We start from the raw sequence: 24,224 nt of genomic DNA, 5'->3' as shown, positions 1-24,224 counted from the left end.
CCCTGTGCCACTGCACTGCAAGGATTCAGGTGTCTCCACTGCCCTCTCCTAGATCGCTACTGCCCTGCAGTGGTGCCTGGGGTGGGCAGGAGTGCGGGTGCCCCATGGAGGTTTCCTGAAAACTTGACTGTATGATACAGGAACTGCCAATAACACATGGACTACAAGGCATGTGGGTTTCACTGGAGGTAAGAGGTGAAGAGTAAAAAGTATTGATAGTGCAGACCATGCGTATTTGGAGAATCTTCCTTCTTATGGTGACACTCTCACAGTCTAAGCCCAGAGATCCACATGACCGAATGTGATGAGCCTGGTAACAGAATTGGGTCTCTGATTATATCCTATCCAAAGCTGAGTAAATCCCATAGGTGACGTGATATTAGGGGAAGAGTGCGGGCTCAGGAACCAGGACCTGAGTTCTAGTCCTTGCTCAGCCAAAAGACTTGTGTGAACGTAGCTAAAGTTCTCTGAGCCTCGATTTCCCCATTGTGAAGGAAGGGGGCCAGGCCTCCAGGGTTTCTAAAGGTCCCTTTTGCGCTGATATTCTGCTTCAATGGTATTAATATCTGACATGCGCTAACTGCAGAACAAGTATATAAAATCAAGAGGGATAAAGGTGGTGACATGCAAGGGGGAGGAAGCAGAGGGCCAGGCTAGATTGTTTGGTGCTTCAACCACGGCATCCAAGACAGGGCTCTACAAAGGGGAGCTGCAAGATACCTGCTGAGTTGAGGCCCCCCACGGCATAGATGAGCCCAGCGATGGACGTGCAGCAGCGAGGCCGAGTTCTGAAAGCTGGCAGGTGGGGCCGGCGCTCTGGCATGAGGTGATAGTCCTTTGCTTCATCTACCAGGTCCCTGGAATAAAGTGCAAGATGCTAGGACAGGAGGTATTCTCTCCACTTGGCCCACATTTGTAGGTCTGAGCCTGGCTCCCCCAACCACAACTGCAGGGGAAACATGGGAGGAGAAGCCTTCTGGAAGGTTTGGTCTCAAAGAACCCAGGTGAGTCCAGGGGAAAGTATACACAGCTATTGGGACGTGCTCAGCATTGGAGGGGCAAGATGAGCAGAGCCCACCTCTGTTAGTTTAATAGAAGAAATACAGGGTGTTCCCTAAAATAGCTAGCCTTGGGGAGGTTCAACAAGCTGCTTGCATCCTGTTGCCACTCAGACCCAGCTCTTCCTTTCCATCCCTATGGCGCACACCCAGCAATTAACCATCTCACCTGGACTGTGGCAGCAGAAGCCAACTGCTCCTGAGAGATCTCCCTGCCTCCAGCCCCACCCCTCCATTCCAGCCTCCACACCGGGGTCCAAGCTGGTTTTCTAAGACCCTTCGATAACTACCCACTGCCTACAGAACAAAGCTCAAACTCCCCAACAGCACCCTTGAGACTGCTCATCACAGGGTCTCAGCTACCTCCAGACACACCTCCACCCCTCCCTGACATACACACTTTCACGCTGCGTGGACCACGCCACTGACTTCTTCCTGAACCAGCTGTGAATATAAGGAGCAATTTGAAGGAAGATGCATATTTTCCTCTGCTGCTCTACTTTTATAACAATCTTTCTACAGGGCTGCCATCTCCTGGGCTGTTTTGGTGGCTCTGCTGCACCCTGTTGTTTTTGATTTACTCTGGGTAACAGTTTTGCATGCTGCTAAACATGTCCCACCCCTGCCCATCACTGTAGCTGGGCAGACCCACCTGAGGCCAGCACACTGACTAATGTTTACTGAAGAGGATGAGGAGCCTCAGGAAGTCACCAATAAGTCAGCTGCTGGTGTGGACAGGGTCCGGGCAGGCAGTATAGACGCCTGTAGGTCCATAAACAGCTCAATGGAAGGAGATGCTAGAAAATCCTCAAATAACTTAGGGGAGGAAGCCCCTTTTGCCTTGCTGCTCCTATGCGGCACATTTCTTTGCCCAAGGTGAGAGACTCGGGCTCTTCCAGGTTCTAGACAGAAGGCAGATCGATCTGTGTGCTGTGAATTAAGAACAACCACTCCAAATCCTTCCTCCCCCGAGCTAAGTGGCCAAGTTCTCTTCTCCGTCCAGACCCTTGGCATCATTCTTGTGCAGGCCCACCTCTGCTCACCTGCATTTGTGGCAGCAACGCACCAGGTCATCCTGCTGCACTCGGTCTGACAGGAACTGAGGCCGGCAGAGGGGCAGGCGGATATTGGACAGCAGCTCAGGCAGGCAGGTTCCCCTCTGCTCCCGGTCGTATCTGACCCAGGCCAACACGGCCTCAAAGACCTGCCACAACAGAGAGGGGAAGCTCTGGCGGCAACTCCTCCACCCAGAGGCCACACCCCTGTACCCCCCAATCTCAAGCGCTCTGCTCCCTATACTGGGCCCACCAGTCTTTCTTCCTACTTGTCTCCTGAATCCACTGTTTTCTCTCCACGTCCCCAGCTACCCCATTCAGTCCACTTTCTTGAAAGGCGAGCCTAGGTTACCGCAACACCTTCCTGGCTTTCATTATGACTTCCTAACAAAAACCTGTCAAAGCTTCCTTCTTCCTTCCTGTACTGTAACAAAGTGCTGTTGACCTTCCCTCCCACTGCTCCTGCACCCTCTTCTCTAGCCAGGCCGGCTGTCCCCTTCACCTCGAATGTCCCCATCTCTTCCTTTCCATCTAAACCCATTCCCATTTCTTTTAAGGCCTGGATCCAGATCCGTGTTCTCCAAGGAGGCTTCCCTAATGGCTCTGGTCACAAGGCTATCTCCCTCTAAAGCCCCATAGCCCTTGTAGAATGTATCACTGCAATAGATGTGAGCTGCCCTGGGTCATATTACCTAGCAGAAGAGCCAGGGACAGAACCCCTTGCTCTTGGGATGGGGCTCTTTCCTCCAAATCTCAGGGCCCTCACTGCTGAGCCCAGAGTTCACTTTTCTAACGGTCACTAATACGGAGGTGTGAGGACTCTTCAGATATTAAGGAAATGAGCTGAGTTGGGACTAACATCCCAACGGATTGCCTCCTGGAGCCTGGGGCTCCTTCTGCCGAGGGATAGCTTCATGATAGGCCAGGACTCATGACCAACTGACCAGATGAGCAGAGGCCTTGCCGCAGTGGTGCGCTGGGTGCCTGCAGGGCCAGGTCCAATTCCCCCCACATCCGACGCCCTTCACTGCCCAGCCCTCGTCACCCTCTGCTCAAAGAAACATTGACTCACTGTCCTCTTAAGACAACTTGCACCACACTTTTGTTGAACAGAAAGGATGTCCTTCACTCCTCTCCGGCTACTAACACCCTATGCTCTCATTTAATCTTTTCTTGACCGCTCCAAGCAGATGTCTTCTTTGTCCTCAGAGGACCCTGTGATCACCCACACCTCACCTTGCCAATAGCTTCACTTCCTCTTCCATGCAACCAACTCCACTTAGCCTTGGGCATGGCTCCCTCTCAGGTCCCCGGTAGCCTATTTCCTCACCTTTCTCTCACCCGACATGGATTCCAAGGGTCATTATTCCCATGTTAGTCTCCTATCTCTCTTAATCATACTTAACTGGAAAAAAATCTGTACCCTGGTGAAGTCCAGCTCTTTATATCCAATTCACCCCCTACCCTGCACCAGTATATGCAGCTGATAGAAAACACACAACAGGGCTGACCAGCTCATATTGAACTTGTGACTGAAAAATCTCATCTGGCCCTGCTTCCTATCCAGCCCTCTCCATTTCCCGAGCTTCGTCCATTTACTCTCCCCCTTTCCTAGAGGACTGGTTCATACCTTTTCATCTCTCCTCAAACGTCTAACATTCCTCCCTCATCCTCACTCTCAGCTGAGAACACAGAAACAAACAAGAAGAGAGTGTGAATAAAAACTCCCAGCATCTCCCTTCCCACCCATCCTCCCCCTGCGCTGGGCATGTGCTCTCCTTCTCCCTCTTGTGGCCGTGGATGTGAACAGCCTAAGCTCCTCTCAAACACACACCCCGTGCCCTACACTCTGTCTCTTCTCACTTACCCCAGGACACCATTCTCCCTTTTCTCCTACATTACCAATTCTTCCCTCTCTTCCGAAAAAGTCCCATCAGCAGTCCAACTGTACTGTAATTTCTCTCATCTTAAAAAAAACAAAACCCTCTTGACTCCATATTCCCCCCCAGCAACTGCCCCCACGCTCTACTCTCCTTTAGAGTAAGACTCTTTCAGAAAGTTATCTATGCTCATTTCCGGTTCACAGAAACATTATTTCTAATAGTAAATTTTGGAAATAACCTGAACATTGAAGAATGAGGGTCACAGCGTTGATAAAAATCAGCTGAATATTATTTAGACACTAAAATATGTAAAAAGTTTTCATGAAAAATGCATATGGTATGATAAAGCAAACCCATAATAAACAACAGCTGCACACACACCATGATCTACATTTTGAAAAAAGTAAAATAGAAAACAAAGGTTAGAAAGAGCAGCAGTCCCCATGTCACCTCTGGACTGCTCTACAGACCTGCTCCTCTGATTTCACATTCAGCTCATCCCGAGACACCAGTTCAAGCACGTCTTCCAGGGGCAGGGCCAGGAACTCTTCCGACATGGACACCTCCACAAAGTGCTGGTGGATGAAGCTGTTGGCCGCGTCGTATAGCACGGCACACATCATGGTCTCAGCAAACTGGCGTACACCCAGGCAGTTTTTGGGGTGAAGCCTTTTGGCATAAGAGAAGATAAAAAGAAAAAAGTTAGGGGCTTCCCTGGTGGCGCAGTGGTTGGGAGTCTGCCTGCCAGTGCAGGGGACACGGGTTTGGGCCCTGGTCTGGGAGGATCCCACATGCCGCGGAGCGGCTGGGCCCGTGAGCCACAATTACTGAGCCTGCGCGTCTGGAGCCTGTGCTCCGCAACAGGAGAGGCCGCGATGGTGAGAGGCCCGCGCATCGCGATGAGGAGTGGCCCCCGCTTGCCACAGCTGGGGAGGGCCCTCGCGCAGAGGCGAGGACCCAGCACGGCCATAAATAAATAAATAAACAAATACTTTTAAAAAAAAAAAAAAAGAAAAAAGTTAGAGGAAGAATGTTATCTTTGATCATTCTCAAGTTGGTTCTGGGTAGAGTTACAGAATGGAAAAAAAAAAAAAAACAAGCTCTGCCCTCAGCTTTAGTGGAAACCCCCTGTGTGACATCAGGTGAGCTTCTCTGGGACTCAACTTGTAAAGGTATAAAAATAAGGCACGGGCTTTCCTGGTGGCGCAGTGGTTAAGAATCCGCCTGCCAAAGCAGGGGACACGGGTTCAAGCCCTGGTCCGGGAAGATCCCACATGCCGCAGAGCAGCTAAGCCCGTGCGCCACACTACTAAGCCTGCACTCTACAGCCCGCAAGCCAGAACTACTGAAGCCCATGCGCCACAACTATTGAAGCCCGCACGCCTAGAGCCCGTGCTCCTCAACAAGAGAAGCCACCACAATGAGAAGCCCGCACACCGCAACGAAGAGTAGCCCCTGCTCGCCGCAAATAGAGAAAGCCTGCATGCAGCAACGAAGACCCAACGCTGTCCAAAAAAAAAAAAAAAAAAAAAAGGCAGATTATCCTTAAAGGAGCCTGCCTCTTGGGCCTAGTGCTCCGTGTGTCTATATGGAGTGAGCTCTCTGGGAAGTCCTGGGAAGCAGCTCTCAGGAGAGAAGAATAGAGCACATACTGGAAAACTTTGCTTTCTTTCAGTGGTTGACATTCTTGACTGAATGTCCACCTCTGGTCACCGGGAAGGCCCTGAAGATGTAGAATGAGAGTTTAAACCACATGAAGAGATGACTTCTTTAATATCAGGACCCTTACACTTTTTTCTTTCCTTTTTTTTTTTTTTAAACAAAAAGAGGCTCTATGGGCCTGACTGTTCAGAAAACAGCGGCAGCTATCACTTATTTGGCACCATCAGTGAGTCAAGTACTTTGCCAGGGCTTCTAGACACATTCTCCAGGATCTTTTAAACAACACTCCACAATAGTAATTACTCTCATTTTTAGGTGGAAAACTGAGGCTCGGAGAAACTAAGAAATATGCTCATCGTCCCTCTACAAGCAAGTGATGGTGCTGAGATTGAACTCTGGCCTTTTGTGCACACTCCCACAGTCCTGAGACAGACCTGCACTCATCAGGGCCAGGGAAACCCAGGGTAAATTCTGACCCTGCCACAATGGGCAACTTGGGTGGATTCCTTAGGCTCCTCAAGTGTCAGTAATAGCCTCACCTAGAAAAAGGTGATGACAACAGCTACTCACCTCCGAGGGCTGTGGCCATGACTAAGTAGGAATGTAGGAAATGCATCCGACATGGTGCTTGGTATGAAGTTAGCTTCTGGTTTAATTTTTATTATGGTTGTTTTTCTTACTACTATTACACCTGATAAAATTCCAAATGAGCCCAATGTGGTTCCAAAATCTTGGTGACAGCAGTGGACCATGGGGGATATGGCTTTTCTTATTTTGATTTTGTGACTGACAATCTTGTGGCGGGAGATGATACATATTAGATTAAAATTGCCCAGGTTTACTCTTCTTTGTGAGAACGCTTTCTCTTCCCCCTCTCCCCCATATTAAGGGTTACAGTGAGCTATACTTACTAGTCGATATTCACCATTGCCCACCCCGGTAGCAGACCCGTCAGGGACTCAAAGGGCAGAGCATCTCAGGAGCCTGGCTTTATGACTAGTCTAAATTCTGCATAGCTGTTTTTTCGTTCCAGCCTAAACTTGCTCTGTCCATTGCTTTGGAAACCTAGGCCATTTCCAAAGGCCAAGGAAACATAAGCACTGAGCACTCCTGGGCAAGCAGCATGGCCAGGGAGAAATATGGGACTCAGGGTCAGAATGTCAGCTCAGTCATCTGTCAAGTAACGTTAGCCTTTCTCCTGGTTGAGACTGGTTAAAAGCACGTATGGCAGATCAGATACGAGGAGAGACCCTCCGTGGGCCTCTACAGCATGTGCTTCACTCATCCCTACTGCTCTGACATCAAGTCAAGAGGAGGGTTCAAATGCCATGGACAGGGAACTGGATAGAGTCCAAAGACGCGGGAAAGGATGATTCACTTTGCCGACTGGCACACGTTTCCCTCCTTTCCCTCCCAGGTTAGGATTCCTGCGCCTCACCTTTGGTTGTCTTTGACTGGCTTGGAATAATTGAGCACAAAACACACTTTCCACTGAAGTGGGCTTTCACATCTAAGAGGGTAGGATGTGGGGAGCCTGTCTGTAAGCCAACTGGTGGGGAAAAAGGAGGGAGAGCTGCCATGCAGGAGAGGGGAGCATTCAGGAGAAGGAGGAAGACAAGAGGGACAATAACCCAAAGGGCAGACAGAGACCCATATCTGTAAACAGCCACTTCACAACCTCCTTCCTTGCTGACACAGCTTGACCATGATAAGATGTAATGCTTTATCGGAGGTAGGAAGCAGTGACTTGAATTAAATAAGTTATTGGCTTGGTTCATTGATACATCTGATGTTCTGATCCAGTTCTGAGAGAAGAATTTTGGAAAATACACACCTCCAATCTTCACCTAAAAACAAGGAGGTCCATTCATCTGAAGGCTGGAAAAGGAGCCACAGAAAAAAATCAACCCCAACCTCATGGGAAAAAAAAAAAAATTAGCAGCCTGAATCTCTAACAGGCAAAGTGGCCTCAGGAACTACTGCTCTAAGAACTCTGACGGCTTTGCAGCTTTTCTGTGCTCAGTCATGCCCTGTCCTTTTCACTACCGCTCAGGATGGTTTCCCTCAAGTCTTTAGTAATCAGACCTTGAAACTGAAGGGCCCACATGCTTGTCTTCAAGAACACACAGGAAGGGGGCAGCTGGGAGACTCCACCACACTCTGCAGCCAGGCTCAGGGAGAACCACCCCCAGGAACATAGGCAGTGATGGTAGCTATTGAAAAGAAAACAGAAAGGCCAATCCTCTGGGGCCTGTGGCAGAGAATAAAAACAGGAATAAGGTTTGAGTTTAGGCTTCAGAAGGGGGCTCCCAGTGCTGAACAGAAAAATGTCAAGGACAGACTCAAAACATCAGGCTTCGTGCTTAAAGTACCTTTTCCTAATACGTCACTGGTGCATGTAAAAACTGCACTGGTCTAAAAATCACTTTTCTAAGCATCTTTTACATGACACTACTTTATAATAGAGCCTGGATCCAGTCTTGACAGTGAGGAACTCAAAAGCCCCTAGGTGGAGCTGTTGTCCCCTTGTGAGAATGGCCAACTTCACCCTTTCCACAGGGCCCTACTTAGTCATTCTCCAAATTCTGTGGGAATACAGAGATGAACCAAGTCCAGTCTGTGTCCTTAAGCTCACAAATGAGTAGGACAGACAGTGTGCCCTACAGCCCATCACACGCAGCTCTCTAGCCTGACCCAGAAGGCATCCTAGGGCAGGTCAAGCCAGGCTCTGGGGCTGCACTCACTACGTGGTCTCCAGCTGCAAAACCCGAACAGGACCACCTACCTCCCAATGAAACCAGCACAGAGTGCCCCTGCGTGTTAGCATCATTACCACGGTCGTTAAGACCATCTGCACACACAGCAGTGCTCACTGATGCCCGTGAGCACCACACAAGCAGGATGTGGACCGCAGGCAGGGTCCACAGAGCTGCTAAGTGAGTTGGGCTGGTGGAACAGAAATGGAGGAGGGAGAGGTCGGCTCTAAGAGGGGATGAGGTTCAGGAGGCCAGGTCTGAGCCAGAGGAATGCTGGTCTTCAGGCCCGGGGCCTTGTGATCAGAGGAGTTCAGGCGGAGCCAGGCCTTGCAGAGACCACAGACAGAGGGGCACTCTTCTGGTTTCTCTCTGCCTGTGTGTAGCCCAGCACTAACCCTCACCCCCAAGCCTCTAGTGGTTAAAGGCGGCTTTTATCTTGTGACTAAGAGCTCTGCCTCTTGAGGGGGAGGAAGAGCCTTCTTATCTGCTCAGTACTCAAAAGGTCATGGCCAAGTGCTGGACATCCGTAGGGGTATAATCCATGGTCCTTACTCTAAAGGAGCATATAATGATTGCTCCCAGGGGACTGAAGGGGACAGAGAATTCCAGGAGGTGAAATTTGGGTGGGCTCTTGCAGAGCAGAAGGAAAAAGGAAGGCCAAGAAATTCAAGGAGGGGGAAGGATCTAAACAAAGAGGAAGACAGCTGTGAACAGTTAGGGAGCACTGAATATATCTGGCGGTGGCTGGTTAGATTGGAGAGAGAGGACCAAAAGAGGTACATGTCAGACCAAGGGAGAGTGCAGACAAGGCTCCATAAATCATGTTCCTGAGAGGTTCACCCCAAAGAACTGGGTACTGCTTGATACTGATTTCAAGAAAGGTCATTTCCGCAGAGTTATCTTCCCAGCTCACTCCCTTCGTGAGACTCTCCATGCCCCCAAAGACTCAGCAAACTGGCAGGGGATCTCAGAAATGAAATGGTCTGCTCCCCAACACGGGCCAGGCCCATCACATCACCTCACCGTTCTCGGAGGAATGTGCAGCAGGCGTCTTTGATGCTCTGCAGCTGCAGGAAACTCGCCCCCATCAGCAACGACTGGACGTTTTGCTGGTCAATGGCAAGGTGGCCGTTGTAGGCAAAGTTGATCAGAGCTTCCAGGGCGCTAGAGGAAAGAGGAAAGATGCTCTTCAGAGATGGTGCTCAGCCCACAGGATACTCAAGCCCTAAGTAAGCTGACATTGTTACCTGAGGAACGGATGGGCCCCACTCTCAAATACATTTAGCCCATGCCCTTTGAGAATCTACCTGAATGGAATAATTACTTCACCATAGCTATCATTCTACTTCTTAGGTTGTCTTTACTGCCCAAATGATTTTATTATAGAAGGTTCTGAAAAGACAAAGCAGTGACCCAGAATCTCACTACTGAGTCAACTGTAGTCATTTTTCTAGATTAATTTTCATTTCCTATTTGCCTGCATGCTTAAGTTGTATGGATATAATCATGTAATACTTATGAAGTCCTTTCCCATGTTTCTACACTGACTTCATGTTCAACTTTTTTTTTTTTCCTTTGGCCATGCTACGCGGTTTGTGGGATCTCAGTTCCCCCCGACCGGGGATTGAACGTGGGCCATGGCAGTGGGAACGCTGAGTCCTAACCACTAGATCGCCAGGGGAACTCCCCACGTTTGACATTTTCAATGGCTTCTATACAGTAATCCAACATGTAAATGTGCTATAATTTATTTCCTTTATTGGTAAGCATAATAGCTATTATAAGTAACATTTTTGGATTATTTCTTTGGGATAAGTTTCCAGCCTGAGGTTTCCAACATTTTTTTCTGCCTTCCAATTCACACCAAGAATGAAATCCAAGTTCTGTCTATAGGGCTGTATGTGGTCTGGCCCCTTTCCATCTCTCTGACCTCATCACCTTCCACTCTTTCCCCCTCACTCTATTCCAATATGCTGAACACACTCTCACTTCAGGGCTTTTGCACTGGCTACTCCCTCTGTTTGAAGGGCTCCTCCCCCAGATGTCTTGCTCCCTCACTTCAACTAAGGTCTTGGCTCAAATATCACCTCATCACAGAGGGCTTTCCTGATCACCCTGAAATAGCACAGACCCTCACCATCATTCGCTAGCCTTTACTCTGCTTTACTTTTCTCACATCACTTTTACTTCCCAGCCGTATCATGTATGTATTTGTCTACTGCCAGATCGCCACTACTAGAAAGTTGGAATAGTAAGAGGTGCTTTCTGTTTCCTCTGCTATACCTCAGTACCTACAGCAGCACAGATCACAGGTGCTCAGTCTATCTGTTAAATGAAGCACTTGGACGGTGCATGGTGATTAGCATGGCTCTGTCAGACACAGACCTCAGAGATGAGAGTGTACAACTGCCCTTGGATATAGACACACTTCTATGTCTTTCATTACAAGTAGCTGGCCTGACATTGCACCCTTGCAGTGGGTATACAGATCCTCTCCATGTACTGGAGCAAATCACCTTCAATCATCCAGAAGGTACCATACAGTTTCCTAGCTCCTTTCCTTCAAGTTTTCACCACGGGGAGATTAAGACGTTAGGCAACAAATGACAGCTTACTGGCTAACATTTTGGAGTCACTGGTTTATTTATTGTCTCTCTCCCAACAAGAATCATCTTGCGTGTCCTGTTTGCTGCTGCATGCCCAGACCCCAGAACAATGCCAGGTACATAGTAGGTGCACAGTGGACCCTTGGATGTAGCCTAGGTTATAAACACACAGCCTCAGTTCACAGACTTGCAGTGAAATCTTTTAAGTCATATAAATATGCCTTTTTCCTTTCAAGGCCCAAAAAGGCATAATATGGAATGTGTTTATATAAAGTCTTCATACAGAAGTCAGGAAAGTATTTCTGTAAAGAGGGTCTAGATGTAAGATAACTTTAAGTAAGTGCATAAATGATGCAATTTCAGGGTTTATAGTACTGCCTCCTGACCCTAAAATTCATCTAGGGCAGAATTTCCCAACCTCAGCACTACTGACATTTGGGGCCAATGATTCCGTTATGGAGGGCTTTCTGGGACACTGAAAGACGTTTAGATGGGATAAACTCTGGGCTTGACCTCCTTGGACTTCAGTTTTCTTCTTTTTTTAGTTCTACTTATTTATTTTTTTCGCTGCATTGGGTCTTCATTGCTGCGCGTAGGCTTTTTCTAGTTGCAGCGAGCGGGGGCTACTCTTCGTTGCAATGAGCGGGCTTCTCATTGCGGTGGTTTCTCTTGTTGTGGAGCATGGGCCCTAGAGCACACGGGTTTCACTAGTTGTGGCACGCGGGCTCAGCAGTTGTGGCTCGTGGGCTCTAGAGCGCAGGCTCAGTAGTTGTGGTGCACGGGGTTAGTTGCTCCGGGGCATGTGGGATCTTCCCGGACCAGGGCTCAAACCCGTGTCCCCTGCATTGGCAGGCGGATTCTTAACCACTGCTCCACCAGGGCAGTCCCGGGCTTCAGTTTTCTCACCCATCAAATAACCGTGATTTCTGCTACCTTCTCGACCTGCGTCGTCCCATTAACAGCCAGTAGACACACGTGGCTATTTAAAACTAAATTTATTATTATGTATCATTTATTTATTTATTTATTTTTTGGCCACACTGCGCGGCTTGCAGGATCTTAGTTCTCCGACCAGGGATTGAACCCAGGCCCTCGGCAGTGAAAGCATGGAGTCCTAACCACTGGACTGCCAGGGAATTCCCCTAAAATTAAATTTAAATGAATTAAAATTAAATAATATTTAAAATTCAGTCCCTCAGTCCCACTAGTCACATTTCAAGTGCTCAACAGCTACATGTGTTAGTGGCTACCAATTTGGAGAGGACAAACAGAACATCTCCATCGAGGGAGAAAGCTGGACAACAGTGGACAACACTGTTCTGGACTGATGGGAAGGGTAATGAATGAAGACACTTATTTGAAAGACTAGTCTGCCAGCTAAAAAGGCTAGCACAGAAAAGTGAAGAGAATAATATACCACCAACTTTGTGCCCAGTCCTAGTTTTAAAAACGTATCTTGGACTCTAGTTCCTATGAGACGTGTTACTCTCATTGAGTAAAAACACATCAAAACTCTCCTTATTTTAACCCTGTCTCAGGCCACTGGCTGAGGTTCTAGCTTGTTTACTGGTCACCTACTATGTGTGTGGAGCTGTGCTAGATACTGGGTCCTGCTGGAAGGCCCTCAAAGGGCACCAAACACAAGGCTGAAACTGCACCTAGAAAGCAGGTTGTGAAACCTGATGGAGGAATTTAGTACCTTGGGTCCATTCCTTGCATTACAATCTCATCCTGCTTGCACTCCATCATGTCATTTGTAAACATAGCGTGGAAATACGGGATTGAGGCTGCTAAGACGATCCGGTGAGCACTGAATTTGTGGTCCCCAATCTGTGGGCAAAGTAAAATACAAAGACAGATATTGAGGAATGCAAATACAAAAACCCACCCTGCCCCTTCCACAGCTCAACTCTCTGCCCACTGGAGTGGTACTGAAGGCATCCCAGTACATGACAGCTGAGGCTTTTCATGGAGACCCTGAAGTATTTTAAACTCAACATATGCGGTTATAGTAGGAGAATGTAGACAACACATTTTCATAAGGTATTAAAATAGTTAAAAGTCTTTATTTATATGGCAATCTTCACTGCACCCCTCCAAACTCCCCCCACCAACTCAAAGACCTGATTTCTTGAACACTTTATCCTGATTCCAGTTTTATTAGATGGCAGATGGAAGAGACAAACTGGCCAAGAACGCTGAAGCACCTAACAGTAGGCTCCTCCAGAAGAGTAAACAGACAGTGACAGGAAGAGATGAGGAGAAACAAGACCAAGCTTGAATAGGGGGTGCATGTGGGGATCAAGGACAGAGGCGGCATTGTGGGCACAGATGTTAGGGGGTCCCTGGGCACCAACCAGCCTGTGGTAGACCACAAGGAGCCCAGAGTTCTTCTCTAAGGAACATGACCCTGGCGGCAGCAGCTGGAAGGACTGGGGCTGTGGACTGGCCAGTGCTCTGCATGGCCCGCAGGGCTCATGTGGACAGAGGCAGACTCTCTCTCTAACTTGTACCAAATGCTCAGGAACACATCCTTAGCCTGGGGAGTTCCGTAAAGTGCTTTCCAACTATCTGCCAAAAGGATACTCCCTTTAACTTTGCCATTTATAGCTCCAAGACACATAAACATTTCCACTTCAGAATTTTCTACTCTTCAGAAAGAGCAAACAGTCTTTTTTTTTTTCTTCCCCTTCACCTAAGTTCCACATTAGTGAAATGCCAGAGCCATCTCACTATCTGATGCTCATCTCTTTGTGTCATATTTATTCAAGGATTCTAGCTCAGGTTCTGTCACTATGTCCTCTTTCTCACTGAACTTTAGGTTTATTATCTGTAAACTGTCCTTCAAGATGAAGCACACAACCATCCAAATACCAAAGGATCCTTACTAGATTCAGATTCTAGGAGTTCCTCGTATAATCCATGTGTTGTTCTACTACCAGTGTTGGGGACATTACATGGCTGCATGCTTTGAGGGTTTTTCATAATTAAAAAAAAAATCACAGTAATAAATGCAAATATTTCTTAAAGTTGTTCTACAAGGCTTATAATGAAAACCAGAAGTTTCTGGTTCCCTGATTTCTGCTCCCGGGGCAGCCACTTTCTTCTGGTATTTATCTCTATCTTTCTAAGTAATATGCCTCTAATATTATTTCTTGAATTTTCACTTTTAGTTATTACTTGTGGTAGTCAGCTTCCAAATAGCTCCCAATTCATCCCTGCCTTCTGGTATTCATGTTGTGCAGGCCCCTCCCACAATGTCTCAGGGTTGGTCTGTGTGACTGATGCAATGCAGCAGAAGTGATGACGGTATGTCACTTTAAGGCTAGGTCATAAAACACACTGCAAATTCCTCTAATTGCCTCTCCTGGATCACATGCTCTCAGGGAAGCCAGATAACAACATATCCTGAGGAGAGGCCCAGATGACTGCAGCCCAAGGTGACACCTGGACTGTAACCTCATGAGAGCTTCTCAAATCCTGACCCACAGAAACTGTGAGATAATAAATATCTGTTATTTTAAGTCACTAAGTTTTGGGGTAATTTGTTATGTGGCAAAATATAACCATTATGTTATGTATTTAATTCTTATGATGGAAGATTAGGATTTTGCTCTGACATGCTCTCTTCACATACTACTCCATACTACTTCACATACTATCTCCATTTTCCCATAGAATTATGCCAAATTTTGGTCAAATTAAGAATTGCATTATTAGATCTATGTGAATACTATTTGTAGCCAAGCCAGCATGTATACTATGATTACATTTCTTTGTTGGTATAATTTCTGTTTTCCCTGAAGATAATAATAAAGTGTAAAACTCCCTTTAATATGTTCCATCAGGTACCCTATCAGTTTGTTCTTGTGACATCCATACTGGAACTCTGTCTTTCTGGGAATTCCTTTCCCCTTGCCTATACTGGAACCCCTGTTTCCTGGATCCCATTTAGTCCTCTTCTTTATTATTCCCTTGTTCTGGTGAAAAGTGTCTTCTAGCAGATCTTCCTAAGAAAGGGTGTACTATAAACTGTTTTTAACTCACAGCACTTCTTTCACCATATTTGTGGGCTTTGTTCTCACACCAACCAATTCTCCAACTTTCCAGACACCAATTGGTATCCTACAATTTAATTCAAATCTGACACTAACTACCTAGAGTAGGTTATAGGACTCAGGTTAAGGACTCAGTCCCACCAGACTGCCCCTGCTTCAGATGCTAACTGGGCCACTCATACTTCTGACCCATCAGCTATAAGGTCAGGGTCGGGGGGGTCCCCAAAACCTCCTCTTCAGGTTTGATAATTTGCTAGAATGGGATTTTTCTGTAGGCATGACTGATTAACTCATTGGTGATTAACTCAATCTCCAGCCCCTCTCCCCTCCCCAGAGGCAGAGAGGTGGTGCTGAAAGTTCCAACCCTCTGATCACATGGTTGGTTCTTCTGGCAACCAGCCCCCAACCTGAAGCTATCTAGGGGGCCCACAAAGAGTTACCTCATTAGCGTAAACTTAGCTGACTTCTCTTCTTACCCCTATCACTCAGAAAATTCCAAGGGTTTTAGAAGCTCTTGTGTCAGGAACTGAGAACAAAGGGCAAATATTACAACAAAAGATGCTCTTACTACCCCTACTACTCAGGAAGTTATAATGATTTTAAGAGCTCTGTGCCAGGAACCAGGGACAAAGACCAAAAACATATTTCTTATTATATCACAATATCAGAGGGCATATGCACAAAATGTCTGAAAATGTCTTTATTATCCTTAAACTTGGGTGATAGTTTAGCTGGCTATAAAATTCTAAGTTGAGAATTTTTTTTTTCTGTCAGAATTTTTGGTTTTTTTGCCATGCCATGTGGCTTGTGGGATCTTAGTTCCCCAACCAGGAATCAAACCCATGCCCTTGGCAGTGAAAGCAAAGAGTCCTAACCACTGGACCACCAGGGAGTTCACCTCTGTCAGAATTTGGAAGGTATTGTTCCATTGTCTTCTAGTTTGTGGCTTTTGAGCAAGCTAATGCCATTTTGAATACTAACGTTATATGACTATTCTCTCTAGAGGCTTTTGGGACTTTCTCTTTATCCTCAGAGATCTGCAATTTCACAGGGCTATAACCTGGAGTTGGTTTTCTTTCATTCACTGTGCTGTATCAACCTATAGATATGATTTTAGTACTGAAAACATCTTTTCATACCATTTCTTTGATAATTTCCTCCTCTCTACTGTTTATTTCTTCTCAAATTTCCATTAGTCAGGTGTTAGACCTCTTGGAATGATCCTCTATAATTTATTTTATCTGTTCTCCCCAATTTTCCATCTCTTTCATTTGGTCTATCTTCTGGGAATCGTCTTTAACTTTACCTTTCAATATTTCTGTGTTGTATTTTTCATACTTGCTATCATATTTTTAATTCCCTTTTTTGGGGGGGGCATGACATGTGGCATGCGGGATCCTAGTTTCCCGACCAGGGATGAAACCCGTGCCCCCAACATTGGGAGCGCAGAGTCTCACCACTGGACTGCCAGGGAAGTCATCATATTTTTAATTTCTAAGAGGTCTTGTTTTCTGGAGGTTCTTTTTTTTTTTTTTTTTTAAAGAATCTAGTTCATCTTTTATGCATGCAATATTTTCTCTAATCTCTCTCAAGATATTATAGTTAAAATCTTTCCTTCTTCTCCTCCCTGATTTTACTGTTTCCTGAGTTCTTTTCACCTCCATTTGATTTGGACTCTTTCCCCCCCCCCCCCCAAGGAACCATTTAGAGTTTCAGAACAGTACTTTTTATTTTATTATTTTTTGGCCACACGGCATGTGGGATCCCAGTTCCCCAAAGAGGGATGGAACCCGCACCCTCTGCATTGGAAGTGCAGAGTCTTAACCACTGGACCGCCAGGGAAGTCCCCTGGACTCTGTCTTTTATGTTCTTTAAATGTCTCATGACACTTGGCTATCTGCTCATACTTTTAGAAGCTGTTTGAAAGCTCTGTGTATGGGAGCTAAGCTTGCCAACTTGTGGGCTTCACATTAGGGTGATCAGGCAGGAAGAATCTGCCATTTTATTGAGGATCCCCAAAAGTAGACAGTATCGTTAAGACTTTTTCTCTGGGATTAAATTTATCAGAGAAGGATCTTTCTGTCTCTTGCATGAGAGCACCTGCCTGCAGATATTCTGAAAACTGTGAGAAAGGGGAATGGTCCTATTAATCACTATACAGAACTTTGTCTTAAAGCCCCTATTTTCAGTTTTGCTCCATATTCCATCTCATCTTCCGTGCTTGGTGCGCCTCTGGTTCAATATCTAAGACTAAAATATCTGTCTCCTGAGAGAGTAGAGGAGGGGCTGTAGGCACCTAACTGCTTTTCACACAGACTTTCAACTAATCTTCCTGTTTTCAATATTTGGTTTCTCCAATTCTGGAGCTATTCCAGGGTTCTGCATTACAAATCCTCTTTCTTGTTAGTTCCCCCCAACCCCTCCCTGCCAGAGCAGGCACTTTCAGTTCCTCTGGCCCACTAAGTTCATCACACTTGCTTCCTGGCTTCAACATTCCGTTGACCTCTCATTTGCTGATCTCTTTTCCCTCTTACTATCATTTTAATGGGATTACAGGAGGAAATGAGGGCAAAATGTGCATTCAGTTTGCTGTGTTACACTGCTATGCATTTATTTTCCATCTACAAAGTAAACAGAAGACAAAAGAACAAGCTGTATGTGCATGAACTAGGTGACCTGATTTCCCAAAAAAGCTCAGCTAAAGAGAAGACAGGCCTATCTTGGGATATGCTAGGCAGATTACATCTGAATTCTGTGTTCAGTTAAGGGGAACAACTAATTTGTCTTTATCTAGAAGAGGGAGACCAAGATGGGAAAGGGTCTGGAAGCTACATCTTACGAGGAATGGCTAAAGGATAGATAATTTAGGGATGACTATAGCTGTCCTCAAAGACTAGAAGGGCTATCACATGGATGAGGGCAGATCTGGAAGTTACAAGGAGGCAGATTTTAGTTTATCACAAAGAATAACAGCTTATTACCTAAGAACATTTAGGGAAGTCCTTCACTGATTCTAAAACTATTAAGGGACCTTCCAATTCTACAATCCTAGGAAATACACTTTTGTGAAAAGCTTAAAAAAAACCCAAATACTCTCACTGTATTCTTAGTTAAAAAAAAAAAAAAAAGACATGATCATTTATGAAGTTCCTTTTGCTAAGTACCCATTACACATATTTTCTCATTTTAGTCCTCACAGCAACCCTCTGCATTAAGTAGCCACTGTGAATTCCATTTTATAGATGAGGAAACCAAGATTTAGAATTAACTTGCCCCAGTTAAGTAGCTATTATGTGAAAGAAAATCATACTTGAGTTGTTTACTGGTGGAGTTTGAGAGGGACCCAGTAAATAACACACCCCTCCCAGCTCAAGTTCTCAGCCAACTGGGAAATATTTAGAATTAAAAAATAAACTAACACACATAATAAAAGTACACAGAATTAAATACACACAGGTGAATAAAAGTAAAACTGGGCAAATCTGAATAAGAGTAGCTGATTGTGTCAATGTCAATATTCTGCTTGTGATGCTGTACTGTAATTTTGCAAGATATTACCACTGAGGGAAACTGGGCAAAGGGTACACGGGAATCTCACTGTTAATATTTCTTAACTGCATGTGAATCTACAGTTATCTCAAAATAAAAAGTTCACTATGGGCTTCCTTGGTGGCGCAGTGGTTGAAAATCTGCCTGCCAATGCAGGGGACGCGGGTTCGAGCCCTGGTCTGGGAGGATCCCACGTGCCGCGGAGCAGCTGGGCCCGTGAGCCACAATTGCTGAGCCTGCACGTCTGGAGCCTGTGCTCTGCAACAAGAGAGGCCGCGATAGTGAGAGGCCCGCGATGAAGAGTGGCCCCCGCTTGCCACAACTAGAGAAAGCCCTCGCACAGAGGCGAAGACCCAACACAGCCATAAATAAATAAACAAATAAATAAAAATTAAAAAACAAACAAACAAAAAAACAAGTTCCATTAAAAAAAAAGTTCACTAAAAAAAAAAAGGGACAAAACAAATGGGAAATCCAGATGTTATTTTATTACTGACAAATCTAATATTGTAAACTACAGCTTATACAGGAGGACAGTGTGTTCCCTATTTTAACATCTTGAATTACACAGGCCCATGCAAAGGCTACTTTCTCCACTTATCTTCAATTACACACTGTTACTGCAAATCTCCTCCCTAAGGTGGCAAAGAAATGTGAACTGTTGCTACAGAATTTAGGAAAAAATAATCAATAAGCAACATATAATTGATTGGTCAGAAAAGTTAAGGCTATTTGGCATATATCTCTACCTTTAATCACATTTTGCTATACCTACCTTTAAATAAACAATATTATAAATATTAATAAAACAATATTTATTATAATCATAAAGTATTAGCAATGCAATTGAATCAGACAGTAAATTAAATGAATTTAATTAAATGTTAGTGAATTAAATGGAATCACATACTAAAGTATTGGGAAGAGCCAGGTTCAAAGTCCAAGATAGGAGGGAAGGAAAGAAATGAATCTATGGTGTCATGAAACACTCTGAACTGAAAGAGCTAAACTCATGAACACACATGTGGAAGTTACCCAGGTGGGATCAAGATATTAGGTACACAACACACCTCTAGTGCCCCTGCTCACAGGACCACTTACTAAGTGTGTATCAGCGCCAGCCACTTAACCACTGTGGGATGATTTGCAATGACCAGCATCTGTGGAGCAAATTAGGGGCAATCACAAGACTTCCTAGGTATATACAATACCGCCAAATTTGCTTCTAAGAAAAAAAATCAATTCAAACTGGAAAGCCCAAGCCACTTCCACTAAAACTGCAGCAAAGACTGAGCATTCTTGCCACTTGGCTTCTACAAAGAGTGGACACAGAGCCTTTTCCTGAGCAGTGGTGGTCCACCAGACAGGTGGTGTGGCATCAACATTGGAGTTAGAAGGCCCTCACCAGTTATGTTACCTCAGACACGTCCCCTCCAAGTTTGGCTTCCCAACTAATAAAGTGAGACCATTCCTATTCATCTGACTTCTCAAGTGTATTTGAGAAGATCTAATTTAAGAATGGTTGATATGAACATCATTTGACCAAATGACCAGGGTCACTCCAAATTCCTGAAGCTCCAATGGGAAAAAAGTATTGTCCTGTGCAGACCAAGCTGATGTTGCTGTCAATCCTGGGTCTTGTTTGGAGGGATGGATCTGTGCTGATTTGTCCCAGCCTGGCCACCAATGGGAATAATTCAAGGGCACATTTGCAAACCTAACAGAGGTGCTCCATAATGGTGAACAGATAAATAAATGCCTGGATGGATGGGCTTTGGAGCAGAGTGCTATTTAGCTTGTTCTGAGAGAGGCCTCAGCATTGCAACTTTGGTCTCGTTAAATTAAGTTATACACAATACATGTGAAAACACCCAGCACAGCGTCAGGCACTTAACAGAGATTTAAGTTTTTTGTTGCACCCAGCTGAGAGCAACAGCCATGAAAGACCAAGATATAAATAACTGAAATCCTCTCAAGTTCCATCTGATTAATAGAACCCTGGTAGAGAGATTAAATCTCTGAGTTTTAGGGCCAGCTCTACTATAGATACAAGCAAGCTGCCTAATTTTACCATACCTCAGGTTTCCAGGTTGGAATATAGGATTATTGCTTATATGCGCACAGCAAGGAATATACTAGTTTAAAAAAACTTCTCAAAAGCACCAAAAATACTGGAAAAAATATCACAATCAACCACTCTATTAGGCATTATTAGAAAGTTCAGCATGGCATCAAAGGTCAAAATACTTGCCAGTCTCTACCTGTGCCCATGTCAGAGAAGACAGAGAGCACAAGCCATATGATACATACAAACTGCACCAATTTCAAGGCCAGCTGCTCCTTTTCTGTATGACCCAGGCAAATCTCTTCCCTTCATCCCTGCGCCTCAGTTTCTTCATCTGTAAATAAAGGGCTTTAACTGGATCAGGTTTCTCAAAAGGTAGTAGTTCTGTTAATAACAGTAGCCTAACACGAATTCAGTAAAGCTTTCTTTTTAATCATGATGGAATCTACATGCGTTTGAAAAATAACTGTACGCACACCTAAACGATATAATTTATCTGGCCCACAGATTGGTGCACATATAGATTTGAGGGCCCCCTGCAATAACTCTGCAGAATCCCTGTAGCACAGGAACCCCTGCACCAGAGGTTCTCGGAGGTCCCTTCTAGTTAGAAGTGTCTGAGACCTTGACTGAGCAAAAGGAACCAGAAATCCTGAGCACCTCATGTCCACCTAAGTTTTGAGCTGGTTTAAAACACACACACACACACACACACACACACCCCTCTCTTCCCATTTTCTTCCTTGGAAAGACTGGGAAATCTTCCATTCCTGACCCTGCCCTGGTGGTATCTTTGGATCAACAGGGATAGTATAGCGTGACACCACAAATTCTGTTCCCTATCACAGGCAGGTGAGGCGCAAGATTCAACCAGTTGCTTATTCAAGCAGGAAAAGCAGCAGGACAAAATCTGAGTTGGAAGTAATCTGAGACAGGTGTTCCCAAAGAGAGCAAAAGATACACCCAGAATTGATTTCTCTCTGATGGAAAACATTTTGATACTATTGCTCCTACCTTCAAGGAGCCCACAATGAACATAAATTAAACAATAAGTCAACAGTTAAGTGCCCTGCCTGTGCAGACAGAATGCCCTTGGGATCAGTGGGGTTTAAGACTAAGCGTTTAGGCAGTCACAAGAGATGCTGAAAGTGCATAAGTAGTAATCCATAATTTTACTAAGGCACACTTTTGAATCATAAAGGCTATGAATCTTGTGTGTAAGAATGAGTCTGTAAGAATGAGTAGGGATGGGTTAATCTCTAAAATTCCTTTGGGCTAGGAAGTCGATAATTACAAGTTCTTTAAGAGAGACAGTATATCATGGTAGATAAGAACATACTCTGGAACTAAATTACCTGGGTTCAAATCTAGGTTTTGCCGTTTACTAGCAGCGTAACTCTGGGCTAGTTACTTAGCTTCACTGTGCCTCAATTCACGAAATCTGCAAAAATGGGGTAAACAGTACCTCCCTCATGGGGTTATTGTGAAGATTAAATTAGCATTTAATGCATGGCATTTAAAACAGTGTGTAGCACATATTAAGTGCTAAATAAGTGCTTATTAAATAAATAAAATGTCCTTAAATTGAGAACTTTATAGAAGTTATTTTTAAGACCTTTAGAGAAAGGGTCGACAAACCATGGTTATGGGCCAAAATCTGGCCTTCCTGCCTCTTGTTTTTTTGTGTGACCCATGAGCAAAGTGTAGTTTTTACATTTTTATATGGTTGAAAAAAATCAACCCTAATATTTCATGACATGTGAAAATTGTATAAAATCCAAATTTCAGTGTCCATATATAAAGTTTAATTGGAACACAGACATGCCCATACAATGGCAAAACTGAGTAGCTGTGATAGTGACCAACAGCCCGCAAAGCCAAAAGTATTTATTATCTGCTTCTTTATAGAAAAAGTTTGCTGACCTCTGCTCTAGAGTCACAGGGAAGAAATATTATGAAGAGGGATGTGAACACATTCTCTAGAAAGAAGAAGATGCTGATCACTTATCTAAGACGGGGTCCCCCTCCCATTCTCCACCCACGTCACACCTGATTTTCTGCTGGTATGCACAGACTCCCCTGCCAAACTAGTATGATCTGTCTGCACTTTGTGGAATCCAACACTGAGATAAAGTGTCTTATAAAATGCTTGCTCCTTTTCAAAAGGAAGTGAGCTAAGGCATTCACTCTGGAGTCATGAACAGCCTGTAACCACCAAATGCCTTTTTTTTTAAACTTCAGTTTCTTTCTTTTTTTTTAATTATTATTTATTTTCTTTATTTTTTTGGCTGCATCGGGTCTTAGTTGCAACATGCGGGATCTTCGTTGAGACATGCAGGATCTTTTGTTGCGCCACGTGGTCTCTTTGTTGCGGCACGTGGGCTTCTCTCTAGTTGTGGCCTGCGGGTTTTCTCTCTCTCATTGAGGCGTGCGAGCTCAGTTGTGGTGCGCAGGCTGAGTTGTCCCAGGGCATGTGGGATCTTAGTTCCCCGACCCAGGGATCGAACCGAGTCCCCTGCATTGGAAGGCGGATTCTTTACCACTGGACCACCAGGGAAGTCCCTAAAACTTCAGTTTCTTAATCATAGTTATACAATTATTCTTTCTCCAACCCCCCACCCCCATGGAGTTTCAATGCTAATTAGCCTCAGCAAATAACGCAGCCTTGTCCATCAGATACATAGGAGGTGGACTGCGTCGAGATGCCTTGAAGCATCTGCCTTCCAACCTCAGGTATCAACCAATCCTCCATGTTATTCAGCGACCACCCAGCACAAAGCCAGCTCAGCCCACCTCTCCACAGCAACCAAAATCTTACATGTTAGACAAGTAAGGCTACTCCATGTTAGAGATGGGAAGCCTCAGTCTCAAGAATTGTACTTTTCTGTTCTTACCTACTCCAGTGGACTTCAAACTCTTTGAGGTAATAAGGGTCTTGTACATCCCCTAAACAGTTCAGTAAATATTTATTGAAATTAAAATACCAACTCTATCCCTAATAGCTGCCCAGAAAATCAACAATTCCCTGTGAAAATAAATTAACCCTGTAGACAAAAAGGCAGTTTCACTAAAAGTTATAGTCTAAATGGACTGCAGGTTCTTTCAGTTAAGTTTAGAAAAGGATATGGAAGACTGAGAAGGAGGCACTGTGATTTTTCTACTCATTTCCTTCAAAATTTTCTTACATATATAAGTAGGTACAGTAAATCTTCAAATAACCACAACACTTGAGGGCTAGTACAACAATCTATTATTATTATTTATTATCAACTAGATATCATATGATCTCTATATAGCTGTCTAGTATAAATATAGCTATTAACTATGTATTAATACTGCTATAATAATATATTAACCATGAATGATCTATAATAGTACGATGATGGTGATCTATTAACAGTTTTAGGTTACTTGAAGGTTAACAGAAAACACTTGTAGCTTCAATACATGCCACTAAAAACCTTCCAAACAAACATGACTAGCTATGGACTCCATCTCATGTCAGCTCTATTCAGTGTGCCTTACCTTCTTC

At 44.8% G+C, this 24,224-nt stretch overlaps 1 protein-coding gene across 3 annotated transcripts in view; it reads right to left on the bottom strand.

The window, feature by feature from the left end:
* The window catches only part of KLHL18 (kelch like family member 18), a 54,206-nt gene that overhangs the window by 10,750 nt on the left and 19,232 nt on the right, over nucleotides 1-24,224 (bottom strand). For all 3 annotated transcript variants that reach the window (XM_059939478.1, XM_059939479.1, XM_059939477.1), the window contains exons 2-6: nucleotides 12,720-12,850; nucleotides 9,438-9,578; nucleotides 4,467-4,665; nucleotides 2,102-2,262; nucleotides 721-857 (exon numbers count right to left, since the gene is read on the bottom strand). In XM_059939478.1, coding sequence (XP_059795461.1) covers nucleotides 721-857; nucleotides 2,102-2,262; nucleotides 4,467-4,665; nucleotides 9,438-9,578; nucleotides 12,720-12,850 — 769 coding nt within the window. The remainder of the gene's footprint in view (nucleotides 1-720; nucleotides 858-2,101; nucleotides 2,263-4,466; nucleotides 4,666-9,437; nucleotides 9,579-12,719; nucleotides 12,851-24,224) is intronic.

This window comes from Balaenoptera ricei, chromosome 11, assembly GCF_028023285.1.
Source record: "Balaenoptera ricei isolate mBalRic1 chromosome 11, mBalRic1.hap2, whole genome shotgun sequence".
In the NCBI taxonomy this organism is placed as follows: Eukaryota; Metazoa; Chordata; class Mammalia; order Artiodactyla; family Balaenopteridae; genus Balaenoptera; species Balaenoptera ricei.
This window is presented reverse-complemented; position numbering and strand designations above follow the sequence as displayed.